This window comes from Ptychodera flava, chromosome 14 (genome assembly GCF_041260155.1).
Source record: "Ptychodera flava strain L36383 chromosome 14, AS_Pfla_20210202, whole genome shotgun sequence".
In the NCBI taxonomy this organism is placed as follows: Eukaryota; Metazoa; Hemichordata; class Enteropneusta; family Ptychoderidae; genus Ptychodera; species Ptychodera flava.
The window spans coordinates 31,809,140-31,825,481 of record NC_091941.1 but is presented as its reverse complement, the minus strand read 5'-3'; the positions used below and the strand labels follow the sequence as shown (position 1 = coordinate 31,825,481).

The 16,342-nt window shown below is 38.6% G+C and overlaps 2 protein-coding genes across 3 annotated transcripts; one reads left to right on the top strand and one right to left on the bottom strand.

The window, feature by feature from the left end:
• Window positions 1-1,092: 1,092 nt before the first annotated feature.
• Window positions 1,093-12,040, top strand: LOC139150172 (uncharacterized). Of its 2 annotated transcripts, none has more exons than XM_070722356.1 (4): window positions 1,093-1,306; window positions 2,515-3,395; window positions 4,146-4,547; window positions 9,964-12,040. In XM_070722356.1, the coding sequence occupies exons 2-3, from the start codon at window positions 2,555-2,557 to the stop codon at window positions 4,349-4,351; spliced, it is 1,047 nt and encodes a 348-aa protein (XP_070578457.1). In that variant the 5' UTR covers window positions 1,093-1,306; window positions 2,515-2,554; the 3' UTR covers window positions 4,352-4,547; window positions 9,964-12,040. The 2 variants fall into 2 exon arrangements, with proteins under 2 accessions (XP_070578457.1, XP_070578459.1); XM_070722358.1 differs by having other exon boundaries at window positions 1,152-1,347.
• On the bottom strand, window positions 10,255-14,201 carry LOC139150173 (uncharacterized). The gene is made up of 3 exons (XM_070722359.1): window positions 14,079-14,201; window positions 13,706-13,919; window positions 10,255-10,540 (listed from the first exon to the last, which is right to left on the bottom strand). The coding sequence occupies exons 1-3, from the start codon at window positions 14,128-14,130 to the stop codon at window positions 10,255-10,257; spliced, it is 552 nt and encodes a 183-aa protein (XP_070578460.1). The 5' UTR covers window positions 14,131-14,201.
• Window positions 14,202-16,342: the final 2,141 nt, after the last annotated feature.

The window sequence follows — 16,342 nt, the reverse complement described above, 5'->3', positions numbered from 1 at the left end:
GACAAACAGAAACAAGAATTTCCATTCACACTGAAAGAACATACGACAAAGATTAATGGTCAAAGCAGTTTGACAGATCATAAACGATTCCGTTTATGGTGATCCTGTCAACTTATTCCGAGCCAGTCGGAACACGCTGAGTTACGATAGTCTTCGAATCGACTCCTTTTTATTACAATCGCTATAAGCCTTTTAGAGTCAGGGGTTTTGTCGTCAACTGGCTGGTATACATCGGAACGTTGCATTCCAGCTTCTGTAAATCACACTCATTGACCATTGAAATAATTGCTTCGTCGTTGCTATGCCAACTCTTGAAAAGAAATAATTCCGGTCCACAAGCGTGTAAACAATGAAAAGAATGGAATCTTTATTTTAGCTACGAGCCTTACATAGTATTAAAGAACACTTGTTTCAGTATTTAACTACGCGAGAATTCTATTTTTGGGCCAGAGGTTTCAACTTCTCTCCGAGACAAGACCTTGGATCCTTTATCGACATTCAAAACGTATTGAATAAGTCACTCATATATATTCTTGTGATATTGTTTACATACGGCTACTACATCGTAAAACCACATATTACATAAGCTTATCAACCGATACGACAACCTATCAACTAATGCTCCCACCAAACCGGGTAACTCTAGAGGTCGGCCATAGATCACAGAGTGAGTAATCTGTAGAAAAGGCAGAGAGATATGAAGGGAAGCATTTGACAATTAATTATTTCAGTAAAGCGGATCAGTAGACACAAACGTATCTTCTAATCTACATTTCTGCGAGATTATCCGTATCTATCAGAGCCCCAGGGCTACAACGAATATAGCAGATAGCAGATACAGTGGGACTGGGTATTGGGTTGGCGACTTATTTTGGAACATCGTACCATCCTGTAGATTTTCATAAGGAACTGTATCAGCTCTCAAGTTGGAAACATTCCACTGTCGGGATTTTGGAACTTTTCCGTTCGTTACAGTATCATTGCAAATGACATCATCACCACGTTCTATAGTGGTATCGTTCGCTGGATAATAAATTGAACGGGAATCACAAAGGTAGTCTACAACATTACCGAAGGTGAACATATGAGGGCGCTTCACCTTCGCGCGAACCGGATGAGACATGTCCAGACATGCAGAATCGGTCTCCGTCACAGCATAAAAAGGGATCAATGGAATTGCAACATACATAAGCAGTCCCACGCTTTTGCTATTCAGCTCTTCATCACCACACGTGTATTAGATCGAAGCATATAGTCCCTCAACGCGCGCATTCGCGTCGGAGAAGACTGGACTGACAAATCTCAGGTAACTACAGAATTCCAAGCTACGCAGTCCCCATGTAATACGTAAGTAGGCCAGCTAGGTGTCCAGGACCTATACACTAAAAGTAGATCGCAGAATAACTGGTTGACAAAATAAGGCCTTGATCAAGGAGATTGTCACGCCGTCTTGTAGAACTGTGAATGTGATGGTTATTAGCAATGAGTTCACTGTTCAAAACATTAATTTTTGAACTGATCGATTTTAGTGCGTATATACACGCTTCTGTTTGAGGTTTTAAAAAATGTGATGAAATGTGAAGTTGCCGGCAGGGACGTCTGTTCCGCTTTAACTTTTTTTTCTTTGAAACCTGCCAAATATATGCGAACTATTAGCAACTGCACTTTTTTACTCGCAACCAAATTTATGAAAGCTTATGAAGCATTTTGGTGTCTGATGTTCGTTTGATAGTTGACATGACTGAAAATAAAATCCAGCATACATTTGGTACTAATATGAAACGCAAATGAACTGAATATAGGTCGATCTTAGTAACAGTTTCTTTAAAAGGAGGATTAGCGATATGTTGGTCAAAGTCAAAGACGATGGCAGTGCATTTTAGATTGAACACTTAATTTTAAGTTCCTACAATTACATGTAAATGGTATCGCGTAAAGCGCTCCTGCGCTGTGTTTGTGCCACATTGATTGTCTTCTGTCAACTTTAACCTTTGGCCTGAAAGCGCGGAGTTTCAGCTACCTTTTTGTCAGCGGATGCTCTATATTTGTGCCGCGTTCAGCGGTGAAGCGTGGCACATCCATCAGTCACTGATCATAAAACTACCCTTTCTTGAAGAATGCCAATATGCAAAATAATACTATTTGCCAGTATTATATGACCAGCCCCATCAATGTCAGCGGAGAAATTTGCAAGCATACGTCATGTCTGAAAATAGCATCGGTAGAAACGTGATATACTGAATAGCTTTGGCGCCCTTTTAATGTTTTATCTGCCGACCATTCTGGTCGTTTTTACCTGGTAGGGCCAATGAAAATCACAGGGCCTTATATAATACTACATTAACTCCTGATTAAAGTGAAATTTGTATATCGGTTTTAATATTTAGTAGGCTTGTGATATCGATGTCTTCGTCTCAAGAAAACTATAGTAAAAGTAAAAGAAAGATATTGTACATTGTTTTTTTTTACTTCAGGTAGGAAACTTCTTAAAATCATACATTCTTTTTCTCACAGGCCAGATATACGCTTTCACTTTGTACAGTGTGTTGCTCAAATGGCGTCACATCCCGGACTGCCTCACATTAGCCTTGACGGCCTCAAATGCCATTTTGCTGAACGCGGAGCAACTGTCGTACCGCCAGGGGTCGTCACCACGGCAACAAGGGTAGAACATCTCCAGCTACAAGGAAATCAACTGGAACAGTTGCCCGAAAATCTCAATGAATTACATCAGCTCGTCGAACTTGAACTTCAAAACAATCGGTTCAAGGTTTTGCCGGCTGTCGTATGTAGACTAGAAACACTAGCGATAATCCGTGCATCGCAGAATTTACTCGAGAAACTGCCAAATGATATGAACGCTTTAATCAACTTAAAAGCTCTAGAAATCGACGGTAATATGATAAGTGAGTTCCCGATGGTGCTAACCCGCATGTCGAAACTGAAAATACTGAACCTTGACGGTAATTTGATTTCGAGTTTGCCCGACGAAATCGACAACATGAAGCAACTATGCCATCTAAGTGTCAGCAAAAATAGGTTGACGTCACTGCCGAATTCGATTTGCAATTTGAAAAAGTTGTCTCACCTTAACGCAAGCCACAACGAGATACGGTCTCTGCCGAAATCCTTTGGGAGGATAAACATGCTTCGTGAGCTTTTCCTGAATTCCAACCGAATCGCCGAGTTCCCACGAGCACTGTGCAAGTTGACGGGGTTGAAGATGCTGTTTCTTGACCAAAATTTAATCCCACATTCCGAAATCCCACAAGATTTAGGATCAAAATTCAAGAATGCCTCCCTGCTACGCATGGAACCCCAAAGACTGATGCCTGATGAACTGGCCATGCTCCATCGGATGTCATACAGGAGACAAACCAGTACATCAGAACAAGGTATGATCCCTGAAATATTATGTCAATATTTTCTAAGCTTTGTATTTACGTTTTTGGCTTATTTTCCTTTACACACACAAACTGTAATACAAAATGAGCCATATACCAAACGACTTATTTTCTTTTGTCAGCAAGTGCTCTGTATACTTTGATCGACATCTCCCATTTACATATGGGAAAAGTATAATTTTTGTGAACTATATTTGGCTTAATTCCAAAGTAAGAGAAATGTAAATGTGTTAAATCCGAATAAGAGAACTATCGCAAGGTGTTACAGATGTTGAAATAATCATGTTCACGGGCAAATTTTAATTCCAACCATCTCGATCGCTAGTAACTACCCATTGAAAATCAGCCTAAATACAGCTTTAAGCAAACTTATTTTATTTAACACGATTGGAACTAATTTGGGATAATTGGATTTTCATATTTTGCAAATTTCTCAAAAGTGTTAGATGCCATGTAGCTGAATGTTGCAATATCGCAAATTACTCATAAAAGCAAGTGTGTAAGATAAAAAGAAAAGCAGATGAGATAACATTTGTAGATTAAATCGACATTACTTCACCATCCCATTATCCCAAATTAGTTCCAATCGTGTTATTTCAAAATAACTAGTGTAAAACAGAACATGGAGGAAGCTACTGGAACCGTGGTACAGAGCACAGTAAACTTTTAATGTGGGCACCGATTTTTACAAAAGTTTTATTATAGTTCTGTTCAATTTCTTTCTATACAATTGATTTGCAGTTTTCCATCTCGGGCTTGAAATTGCTTCTAGTGATAGAAGGGAACACGTGCCACCGGAAGGAGGCAGTGATGAAGAAACGGCGAACAAACGACAGAAGATCGGTGAAGAAGATAAGGATCAGTTGACGACAGATGAACCGCGAAAAGAATCAGGGGCTAGTTCGAGGGCCACGAGGAGAAGAAAAAGGACAACGAGAAAAAAGTGAAACGACTCTATGAACTCTATGAACAAATGACAAAATGAATATGCTCCGACAGTTGGAAGCTTTCATGCTTTGCCCCTCGCTGTCCATATATTTGTCGTTATTTTGGGGTAATTCATGAAGGGAGAGACAGCAGAGTGGGGTTAGAACACTTATTGTATTGTAGAAATAATAGAATAAATAAGAGATTTAATGCAGAGTGTTACGTGCAGAGAAAACGAACAAAAGGGTGAACTCAGCAGTTAACGTTTAAACAAAATTTATTACGAAAAAAAAACTAATTGCTAAGTCAGGGATAGAGTACAAGCTTTAAAAGTGTACAGACTACTTATCTCAGCTGGGACGGCAAAGCTCCAGTCTCAGAGTTGTAACAGTCAGTTGAATGAATGAACAGTCCTTGCAGGCTTGCAGCTGCACAAAGTCCACAGTATAAATCCAGCGTTGACAGTGAAGGTCTTGAAAAGTCTTGAGAATGACTACTGCTGGAGTTTAGTAACACACAAGAGACACGATCCCAAAAGTCTGACTGGAAGCTGTGCACGTCCCTTTTATAAAGGCATGTAAGAACAATCTAGAACTTTATTGACATGCTAATTACTGTTCTAAAATTATCTCCCTTACACAACTAATCAACTTTCCAGAACATTCCAAACATGACTAATTGAATTCAAGGTTGTGAGGTCATCAAGGGCAGTGACCTTGGGAATGTTCTAGACTAATTGAACTCAGGTCATGATGAGTGTGGGGGAAATGACCTACATAACACACCCCCTCTTCAAAAAAAAGAAATTTTTCAAAGAAAAATCTTTCTTTTACAAATGTAATCTTGAAAAGGATTTAAGTTCTCAAATTTTGTTTTACTCTAAAGTAAAGTTTCTTGAAAGTGAACAACAATAAACTCTAAATACGAGAGAGACAGTCTGCAATTAAATTGTCTCTGCCTTTGATATGTCTAATGTCAAGATTAAACTCCTGTAACATTAAACTCCATCTTAGCAATCTCTGATTTTTGCCTCTAAATTTCTGCAGAAAAACAAGAGGGTTGTGATCAATATAAACCACTATTGGCTGATTTGAAGAAGTAACATAAACTTCAAAATGCTGTAAAGCTAATATCAAAGATAAACACTCTTTTTCAATTGTAGAGTAGTTTCTCTGAGATTTGTTAAATTTGTGTGAAAAGTAGCAAACAGGATGTCCCATGACTATCTTCTTGCAATTTGTTGTTGGAAAACTTGAAATGGCACTGAACTTGGCATAAAGTATGCATGGCAAAGTCCGGTTATTTTTATTGAGTTCGATAAAGTCATTGTTCGGCAAATACTTGGCTTCCTCCTGGAGATATTCCGCTTTCGCAGGATTCAGTCCGTCTGGATGTTGTTCCACTGGATTACTGTCACAGACATCTTCGTTGTGGTAGATGATGTTTGTCCTCGTTGGAACATCTTGGAACAAATGTTCATGGATTGGTTCTTTCAGCTGTTGTTGGTGTTCTGGCTGGAGGTGTGCCAACTTTGTAGACTCCAGCTTCTCCAGGATTCCTGAGTTCTGAAGCTTGACCGAGCCCAGCTTTGAGTTTAGAGTATTTTCACTCAAGTCAGTTTCAGTATTACTATCTTCATAATGGTTTGAACTGACTGTACTGACAGGCTTTGTTTTAGTAGGATTATCCCTATCCAAATATGGCTTAAGCATATTTATGTGACATAGCTGTTTTTGTTTTCGCCTGTCAGGTGTTATTATGATGTAATTTAAATCACTCAATTTCTTATCAATTAGATATGGCCCAAAGTAACGAGCATGGAATGGTTTTCCAGGAATTGGAAGTAGAACAAGAACCTTTTGACCTGGTTCAAACTTCCGTTTTGAGGTGTTTTTATCGTATTTGATTTTCATTGACTGCTGAGATGACTCAAGATTTTCTCTGGCTAATTCACATGCTTTAGAGAGTTTTGTACGAAAATCTGACACATATTGCAAAATATTCAGACAATCATCATCGTCTGATAGGAATTTCTCTTTAACGAGCTAAGTGGGCCACGGACTGTATGTCCAAATACAAGCTCAAATGGGCTAAAACCAAGAGACTCTTGAATTGACTCTCTAACAGCAAAGAGCAGAAAATGAATTCCTTCATCCCACTGCTTCTCTGTGTCAAAACAGTAGGTCCTAATCATGTTTTTCAAAGTTTGATGAAATCGCTCAAGAGCACCCTGACTTTCTGGATGATAGGCGGATGACCTATACTGTTTAATGCCTAGCTGATCCATTACTTGTTGAAAAATACCAGACATAAAGTTGGAGCCTTGATCAGACTGGACACATTTAGGGAGGCCGAATAAAGTGAAAAATTTGACTAAAGCTCTCACTATAGTCTTTGTCTTTATATTTCTCAGTGGTATGGCTTCGGGGAACCGAGTTGATGTACACATAATTGTCAACATGTACTCATTTCCTGATCTTGTTTTTGGTAGGGGCCCAACACAGTCTATTAGTATCCTACTAAATGGTTCTTGAAATGCAGGAATTGGCTGTAAAGGGCCTTTGGAATGGTCTGATTTGGCTTTCCTACCATTTGACATGTGTGACAAGTTTTACAGAAATGTGCTACATCCTGCCTGAGATTAGGCCAATAAAAGTGACTGAGAATTTTATGATAAGTTTTCCTGACTCCTAAGTGACCAGCCCAGGGCGTTTCATGGGCCAGGCGCAATATTCAGCACGGTAGGGCTTTGGAACCACAATTTGATGTTTTATAGCCCAATCGTCATCAACCAAAACATCTGGAGGTCTCCATTTACGCATTAGAATACCAGACTTTGTATAATAGGAAACAGAGCTATCTGAAGTTTTACCTTCATCATCTACCCTGTCAAACAAAGACAAAATATCTGGGTCTTTGTGTTGTTCTGCAATGAGATTTGATCTAGAAAATGTCTGACTTTGGTCAGCAGAAGTTTTACTGGAAGTTTCAAATCCACGAGGGATAACGGAATGATCCGTGTCAAACACCTGACTGAGAAAGGTGTCATTTAAGTCAACATCTGTGACATTATTTTGAGAGTATTTTGATTCTCGGAAGTTTTCTTTGACATGGCTCGAGTAATGGCACATGAAGGAAATAAATCGGGTATCTCTTGTTCAATTGGCTCTGGATCCTGATCTAAACTAGGATTATCAGTCACAAGTGGATTAGTAATGACCTTGTCCCCAGCAAGGTCGTTTCCAAGAAGAAGGTGAATCCCTTCAAAAGGCAAAAAAGGCCTAATACCTAAAGCCACAGGTCCAGAAACAAAGTCCGAAGACAAATAGACATTATGGAGAGGAACAGGAATGTAGTCATTACAATCTACCCCCTTAATAAGAACTTTAGAACCTGAAAATGACTTTTCAGAAAACGGCAGGGTATCTGCCAACAAAAGAGACTGGGAAGCCCCGGTATCTCTTAAAATTTTGACAGGGGTAGCGGAAGAGAAATCACTAGAAAGTGATATAAAACCATTATGAATAAATGGCTCGAAAATACCCATAATGCTATCTTGAGAAGAATTGACCTTGACCTCATTAATTGGGGATGAGAGGGGTTTAACCTCAGAAAATGTGTTGCACACATTATTAGACTCTAATTGAGTTGATGAAGAAATAAAGCCGGTGGGCTTAGATCCACTTTGACCACTCTGACCTTCACGTTTTCTTTTCAATTTGAAACACTCTGACATTAAATGGCCGTCTTTCTTACAATAATTACAAGAAAGTGTACCAAACTGTTTGTCAGAAGGAGATTGAGACTTGGGATCTGATGATGTGGGAGTGTTACTTGAACTCTGTGAACTGTTGTCATTTGATTTTCTACTGTCCTTTGAAAAATTCTTGGATGAAAAGGAGGAGTTAAATTTACCTGCATTGTTTCTGTATGAAAAGGACTGGGATGGTTTGCTGAGAAATGAAGATTTGTGGGTCAATGAATAATCATCGGCCAAACGTGCAGCAACCTCCAATGTATCTGCCTTTTGTTCATTGATAAACGTCTTGATGTCACTCCGGATGCACCTTTTAAATTCCTCAATCAAAACAAGCTGTCGTAATTTGTCATAATTCTGACTGACCTTTTCAGAAGAACACCAGCGATCAAACAGTTGTTCTTTTGTTCGAGCAAATTCAACATAAGTTTGATCCTTCACCTTCTCACAATCCCTAAATTTCTGACGGTAAGCTTCAGGCACCAACTCATAGCCTTGAGAATTAATTCCTTCACAGAATCATAATTTGAAGCCTGCTCTACTGACAACTGAATGTAAATTTCTCTGGCTTTACCCACCAAAGCACTCTGCAAAAGCATAGACCAGGACTCCTTAGGCCAATTCAGACTCTGAGCAATTTCTCAAAATGAAGGAAATATTTATCAACATCCTTTTCTTGGAAAGGGGGAACTAACCTGAAATGCTTAGTGATGTCAAACTTGTCTGAAGGGAAGAATTTTCCTGATTGTCCAAGCTCTAAACGTCTCATTTCTAACTGTAGTCGATGTTCTTCCAATTCTCTCTCCTTTTCTCTCTGTCTTTCTTCCATTTGTAATTCTTTGTCTTTCATTTGTAATTCTTTGTCTTTCATTTGTAATTTTTCCTGCCTTTCCCTTTCTTCCATTTGCAATTTTTCCTTTTCTAATTCCAATTTCTTAAGCTCCAAATCTGCCTGTATTTCTAATTCTAATTTTTTGAGTTCGAAGGAAGACTCAGGCTCATAATCTTTTAAGGCAGACTCCTCAAAATGGCCAGAATTAACTAAATGTTTTGCAATCTTGAACTGAATTTCTCGCTTGCGCATAGATCTTTTGACATCTACTTTAAGGAAATTTGCCAGTGCTATGAGGTTGTCTTTTCTGAGGGAATTAAATGTGTCCTGATCAAGGTCATCCATAAATTCGTCTGGCTTGAATTCCGCCATGATTGAATTTCGCTGAGTTCACAGTATACAGTAGTTTTGAAAAGGCTGTCAAAATGTTTCAAACGGCTCAAAATATTCGTCTCCCGGACGAGCCCCCAATTTGTTACGTTGCAGAGAAAACGAACAAAAGGGTGAACTCAGCAGTTAACGTTTAAACAAAATTTATTACGAAAAAAAAACTAATTGCTAAGTCAGGGATAGAGTACAAGCTTTAAAAGTGTACAGACTACTTATCTCAGCTGGGACGGCAAAGCTCCAGTCTCAGAGTTGTAACAGTCAGTTGAATGAATGAACAGTCCTTGCAGGCTTGCAGCTGCACAAAGTCCACAGTATAAATCCAGCGTTGACAGTGAAGGTCTTGAAAAGTCTTGAGAATGACTACTGCTGGAGTTTAGTAACACACAAGAGACACGATCCCAAAAGTCTGACTGGAAGCTGTGCACGTCCCTTTTATAAAGGCATGTAAGAACAATCTAGAACTTTTATTGACATGCTAATTACTGTTCTAAAATTATCTCCCTTACACAACTAATCAACTTTCCAGAACATTCCAAACATGACTAATTGAATTCAAGGTTGTGAGGTCATCAAGGGCAGTGGACCTTGGGAATGTTCTAGACTAATTGAACTCAGGTCATGATGAGTGTGGGGGAAATGACCTACATAACAAGAGCATTTCGATTTAACGAACTTATCATAAAGTTCCAGAATATAACAAATTAACCTGATCTGACCCTTTAACAACAACAAAATTGTGGTACAATGCTATTTTCACGTTATAGTTATACTTGGATGGAATAAGATAGCGTGGACAGGTCAAATCATGGCCAATCAAACTGTTCAAACCATAGACAGAAGAGGAGAATCGCTGTTTCTGTTCAAACGCATCCGGTAGCTGGCGCTATCATAGGGTGCCGTGAGACCAAGATATTGCAAAGGCTGGTCTTTTAAAATGTTCTTAGCTAGTAGTAAGCGTTCATCCCATTTTTCACGATCATCTCTGGAGGTAAGTACGTTCTATAGCGTCGGGGAGAGTCGTCATCAATTCCACGATTCCAGCAGTCGATTTCCAAATCTGGGGGCGACTTCTCAGTGACGTCATTTCTATCCTCGTCCAATGCTCTCATTTCTACCTGAACTGCTCTGTCGCACATATGCATGATAGGCGGGTGATGATAATGCTGCTGCAAGTGACCGTCACTCATCGGTTCCGGGTTGACTTTGCGGTTGTCGTTTTTGCTTCGGCAACTAAACAATAAAGAAAGCAGAGAGAGAGAGAGAAGATTAACCATCCTCGTACTTTCCTTGGCATATCTGAAAGGGACATTAGCTGCAATTTCTGCATAATAGTTTTATTGCATCTATCCTACAAAGCACGTACATCATCAGTTTCCTTGCTATTCTCGTATCATCATTGTACACACAGCTCACCGTGTCTGTATGTAAATGATATTTTATACACATTAATTATATTTCGGACAAGAATTCAAGTAAGAATTCAAAAAATTATCAAAAATTATCAAAATTCACAGTTTATTTAGATGTACAGGGACAACGAGGTGTTAACACTAAAAAGTTAGGACAAATTTACACGGAGAAGGTTAAACTTCTCCTCAACGACTTGAGCTTTGTTCCTATACAGTCTTTATGAACCCTTTTGTTACGTACAAGCACGATTGCGTCACGTAGCAGTTATGTTTGTAATGTTTGCACGTATGACATTCATCAGAAGTAAAGAAAGAAAGAAAATTGGTTCAAATGTGACTCTATGCAGTATAGAGCACCCAGTCATTAGAACCGTGGACTGCCATGTTCAAAAATAACAGTAGAGACACATTTTGAAAAACAAATGACTCTAGTTTTCTACCGCGGCCGTTCACACAGATCTCCACAAGTAATGCATAAGATATGATACGGAAGTGAACATTGAAACAGCTGCTGTGCTAGTGTAACATTCTTGCTATCTTCTGTAAAACTATAAAACATTGTTTGTCCGAGAGGATATTGCTCCCCTCCCCGATACAGTGTTTGGAGAAGGTCTGTTTTCAAATATGATCTTCTAAGCTTTACGTTAGGGGAAAACCTGTTCGTTTTGCGGTAAAGATGTCAGACACCATCTTTTTAAAGTACGCATATGACAATTGGATTGATTCGAGTGAGGTGTATAAACTTTAACTGCTGTATTTTGTCATTTTTAATAACTGCCTTGAAATGAAGCACCGGTAATCTAGTGTTGTCGGGCCTTTTATAGAATTTTAGGAGACTTAAAATCCGTTCTCTATCCTCGACTGTATACATGAAAATGTTAACCCAACTGAAAATATATAACAGATATTAAATTGTGAGCAGATCCTTTAGTGATCAGTGATGGGATTTTGAATGTACCAGAATTAAATTATTCTAAAAATGCACAAAAGCTATCAAAATGTTTTGAAAAAAACATGAAAGATGGAGATTATTGCTTCAACGATATTGTGACTTTGCATGAGTTTTCTCGTCAATGGTAATAGAAATAAACCTATAACGATAACAAGACTTATCTAGTTTACACCTTGTACCTGCACACGAGGCTAAATGTAGCACTTTTTCTCGATTCATACACCGCTCATCAAATAGACAAAAATAGAACGTATCGGACCATCTACGGAGAGTACGTATCGTATTTTAGTGTCATGCAAGACACGCAAACTTTACAGTTGCTGTCATTATTTTTGAAATCAATAAATTTTCCACAATTTCTGACATGAACTCGCTTTCATACAGTTTTGTATATTTGACCCTCCCATGTGTCACTGTCATTTGCCCACCCGAACCGTTTGAGTTTAGATGGGCTGAAAATAAATCTGTTGGTCAAGAAAGGGTTCGAAGTGCCCTTGACTATGGTGTCACAAACTACATTTGAGGACAGTAAATATTACAAACTGTGAAAACGACGACTTGTTAGTGTTTTCAACGGGACAGCGAGTCAGTGCTAATGAATGCATTTGTATTTTTTCTGAAATTACGTGCTATTAGTGCAATGTCATTGTTATGTTGATTATGTCGTGTACGAAAAGTTTTTCACTTATTTCAAGATGAACAAAAAATTACATAAGCCGCTCGATTTTCGATCTACTTTTAGATTCAGCTTAAACTTCTCCATCACTTTAATTCTCAAACCATGAACCATTCTCTATAGAAACTTAGATGAAAACTTTGACACGCGTCTGCCGTTTCTGACTATAAAAATACTGTAGCTCACGTACAGTATCCTACGAATTCCTCGTTGCCTGGCCTTCTGGAATGAACCAGTTTCAAAAACTAGTATCTCTTGCTTAGTATTAGATCTGATCTTACTTATTTACCTTTTTGGTGAAGCAAAAAGAGAATTTCCAAATTTTGGACAGTAAATTACTCATGACCCCGGGGCCTTACCAATAGCGGATTCCTGAATGAGGGAACGGACACTGACGGAGAAGATTCTAGGATCGGCCTCTCCTCTTCAACGCGTTCAGCTGATCATGAAGAAGTTTGGTTCAGAGGTAATACTCAAAGCTTGCAATGGTGTCATTGGAAGTTGGATGATTTTATTTTGACGTTTAAAATTTTAATATTTTATACTTTATGTCGGACCCCATGGTAGATTACAACCTTATAGGAGTCTTACCCCTGTTTGAGTATGTAAATGGGAAATCCTTTAATGTGAAATAAATAAATAAATATATCAGTGTGCCTTCATTTCGTGGAAGGCGCTACATGTATGTATATGGTGAAAGACTTTATGTAAATTCGGAGATCTGTAACTAAGACCTATAAATGTAATACTTCATAGAAAATTTTAATGAATGCAGCATGTTTTTAATGGAACCTAAGTTTAACCGCATTTTTGCGATTTGTGGAAAAAGGGAAAGTTTCATTTTATCGGAATAGGGAAAAGAAAATTTGTTTTCATAATTGCGGGACTTCGGGGTATTTTTGTTGATTATGGTTAAAGACAATATTTGTCTGGACAGTTGAGTTATGGTTAAATGAGAGTACCCAGTGCACGAGCAGTCACACCCAAAATTGATGTATGCCAATGATCACAGGTTGGACTTCCCCGTCCATATGACCCATGTTCATCAGTGTCCCCTAATTGACAAACTAGCCACACTTATTATCTTAACTGTATCACAGTGGCACTATATCGGCCACTAGGTCGCTTGTGACCTGTTTGATATAAGACTATTTCATAGGGGTCATTTGTAAAATGATTACTTAAGTGGTTCTTATAACCGAAAAGGTCGCGCGCGTTGTCACATTTACTGAAAGTTTGTTACAGTAATCAACTCCTGAGTACGTAAACTCCTCGTCCCTTATTTAAACGACTGTGATGAATTGCTTGAATATAAAGGAAGATAGTCGACAATTATAAGAAAATGGAAATTAGCTTACCAGAAATAGAAGACAAGAAATGCGATTGTGACAAAACAAGCGAGCACTATGGCATATCCAGCCGCGATGGCTATCTTTGCTGACAGCAGTTCATCCGATTCAACATACGATTGGGAAGAGATCACCAACGTTACGGGGACATCGTGCGTTGGGATTGCCGATGTTACTATTTCAACTGCAGCAGTCTTAGGGTAGGAAGGAACGACGTTTGTTTCTGAAAGAGAATTCGATGGTTTGTCAGTGCAGCAAGCAACATGTCAGTGTAGATCTCTTGTTCATAACTCTTAGAATAATTTTCACTGAATTTTACTGACAAGTCTTCTGAAGTTGAACTTACTATCGGTAAAGTTTACATATATGTCCGTATTCTTACCTGTCATAGCGACATGGGCCGTTGTCGTCACCGCCAACATGGCTAGTAACATTATACAACAGACTCGAACTGTGGGTCTCTACTTTTACTTGGAATCCTATTTACACAAAAATGCGAAGAAAACCCTTTGTAGGATCACAACAAGGAACTTCCAGACCTGAGGAGTTAATGATCCGCCGTTAGCAAGGATTAACTCGCTAAAGAAAAGAAGTGCATATGAAGCCGTAAGGCCAGACAAAGATATTGTTCCTCGGATTTGTTCCTCGGATAATTGCGGTGAGGCAAAATATTAGTGCAGGCAATGACAATATCGCTTGACAATAAATCTAGACGGAATGATTCAACCCTGTGTGGGTGCTCCAGCACTTCGCGACCTCCGACCTTATGGAGCCGTCATTATTTACGGCCTGGGGGTTGGGGTCGGATGAATTTCATCGGAAACTCCAAAATTTCGAGTACCCCCCTGCCAACAATGATGAATTTCAGTAACCCCCTCTCTAACGCAGAAATTTTGACTGACCCCCCTCTCCACACACACACACACGTAAAAAAGTTAAATACCAATATTTATAAAATTTACAAAATACATGTACAGCAATAGTAAAAGACCTTTCAAACCCTGGTATACCCTTCTAGATTATCGTCGGATATCTCATGATGGCTAAAAAAGGTAAAAGCCGACAAACTGAAATTCAAAGTGACAACAAAATACAGATATAAAAGCTCACGCTATAACCAGTATCCAGCCATATAGTTTAATTTGGATGGGTATCATGACAGGGTTTTCACTGGGATAGCTGACTGGGCAGAATTTGAAAGTACAGGGGGAGAACACACGAGAGGCTGGGGAGAAAGTGTGAGAGAAGGCTGTCCCCTATCTTGCAATGAAAATTTTGAGAAATTGATGGGTGCAATGGTGTGGGAGTCTGGTGCAATCTGAGAGGTGTTTTTACTTTGTTGTTTTTTTTAAGAAGTAAAACTGTTAGAATAACTCAGAGCACGAGAGGGGTCCCCCTCTCGTATCGAAAAATTTTGAGAAATTGATGTGTAATGGTGTAATCTGAGAAGTATTTCACTTTATTTTGCACTCAGTAAAACTGTTTGAAAATGACATTGAACACTGATATTTTATTACATTTTTTTGCATGATCAGTGTTTGAGTTACAATATTCAACAACCAAACAATGACAATACATTTTGTAAAAAACTGTACTCAGTTTGCCAGAAATTGAAGAGCAAATAATATGCAGGAATGGAAAATATGTGACCTTCTTAATATCAAAATGGTTATTGAACTGAAGTCAATTAAAATATGTTTCTGTGATAATAAAGGATGAATTCACAACAGTTCAGTTTTGTCCTAGATCCTTTGAAAAATTTGAGAAATTGATGTGTGCAATGGTGCAGTCTGGTGCAATCTGAGAGGTGTTTTCACTTTGTCTTTTACTAGTTAAATCGTTAGAACACCCGAAGGGGAGAGCACGAGATGGGGTGGCCCCCTCTTGCATCGAAAATTTCGAGAGACTGATGTGTGAAATCGTGCAATCTGAGAGGTGTTTCAATTGATTTTGCACAAAAAATTGAGTAACCCCTTCTTGCTCTCCACATTTTGAGCAACCCCCTTGACGTTTTCAATTTTTGAGTGACCCCCTCAAATTCCTTCGACTCCCTCAGGCCGTAAATAATAACGGCTTCCTTAACCACACATGGCTGAATCTTTCATTTATCGTGAGTCAATATAAAGTATTGATGACAAACAAACAATAAATAGTGTTTGGACAAATTTAATGGCTTGGTAAGGAAACGAGAACACAGTAGGGGATTAAGTGTTTGATTCGGAGAGATAAAGAGAATGATACAACTTAATATACTTTTCAATATTTCAGGAGACTTTCACTCTATATTCATTATGATAAAAAACACCATGCTTCAAATGATACAGCTGTTGCCTTGTAGTGAACGGTCTCCATGGCTTAACATAAACGTGGAATTCACAAAGACGACCATTACAAGTTCTCTGAAAACAATGCGAAAATATTTGATATTAATTTTTTATTGGATTTCAAAAATATAATAGTTCTAAATCGGCAATGTGGAAGCGGCGATTACATTCCACAGTTTATTTATTTTGTCCGGTCTGAGGACCAGTTTTGAACAACTTTACAAAAACTGTGAGTTCATTTAATGTACCCTTCTCAGAAATTTCAAGGCTGCGAAGTGTTTCACCCTGTTGCACAAAATCACAAGTAAACGAAATATTAGAG

Excerpts from the sequence above, each read along its gene's own strand:
- LOC139150172 (XM_070722356.1), top strand. The coding sequence starts at position 2,555 with ATGGCGTCACATCCCGGACTGCCTCACATTAGCCTTGACGGCCTCAAA. Across the intron at positions 3,396-4,145 it reads AACCAGTACATCAGAACAAG|TTTTCCATCTCGGGCTTGAA; the intron begins GTATGATCCCTG and ends ATTGATTTGCAG.
- LOC139150173 (XM_070722359.1), bottom strand. The coding sequence starts at position 14,130 with ATGTTACTAGCCATGTTGGCGGTGACGACAACGGCCCATGTCGCTATG. Across the intron at positions 13,920-14,078 it reads GGCCCATGTCGCTATGACAG|AAACAAACGTCGTTCCTTCC; the intron begins GTAAGAATACGG and ends ATTCTCTTTCAG. Across the intron at positions 10,541-13,705 it reads TTTCTTGTCTTCTATTTCTG|TTGCCGAAGCAAAAACGACA; the intron begins GTAAGCTAATTT and ends TTTATTGTTTAG.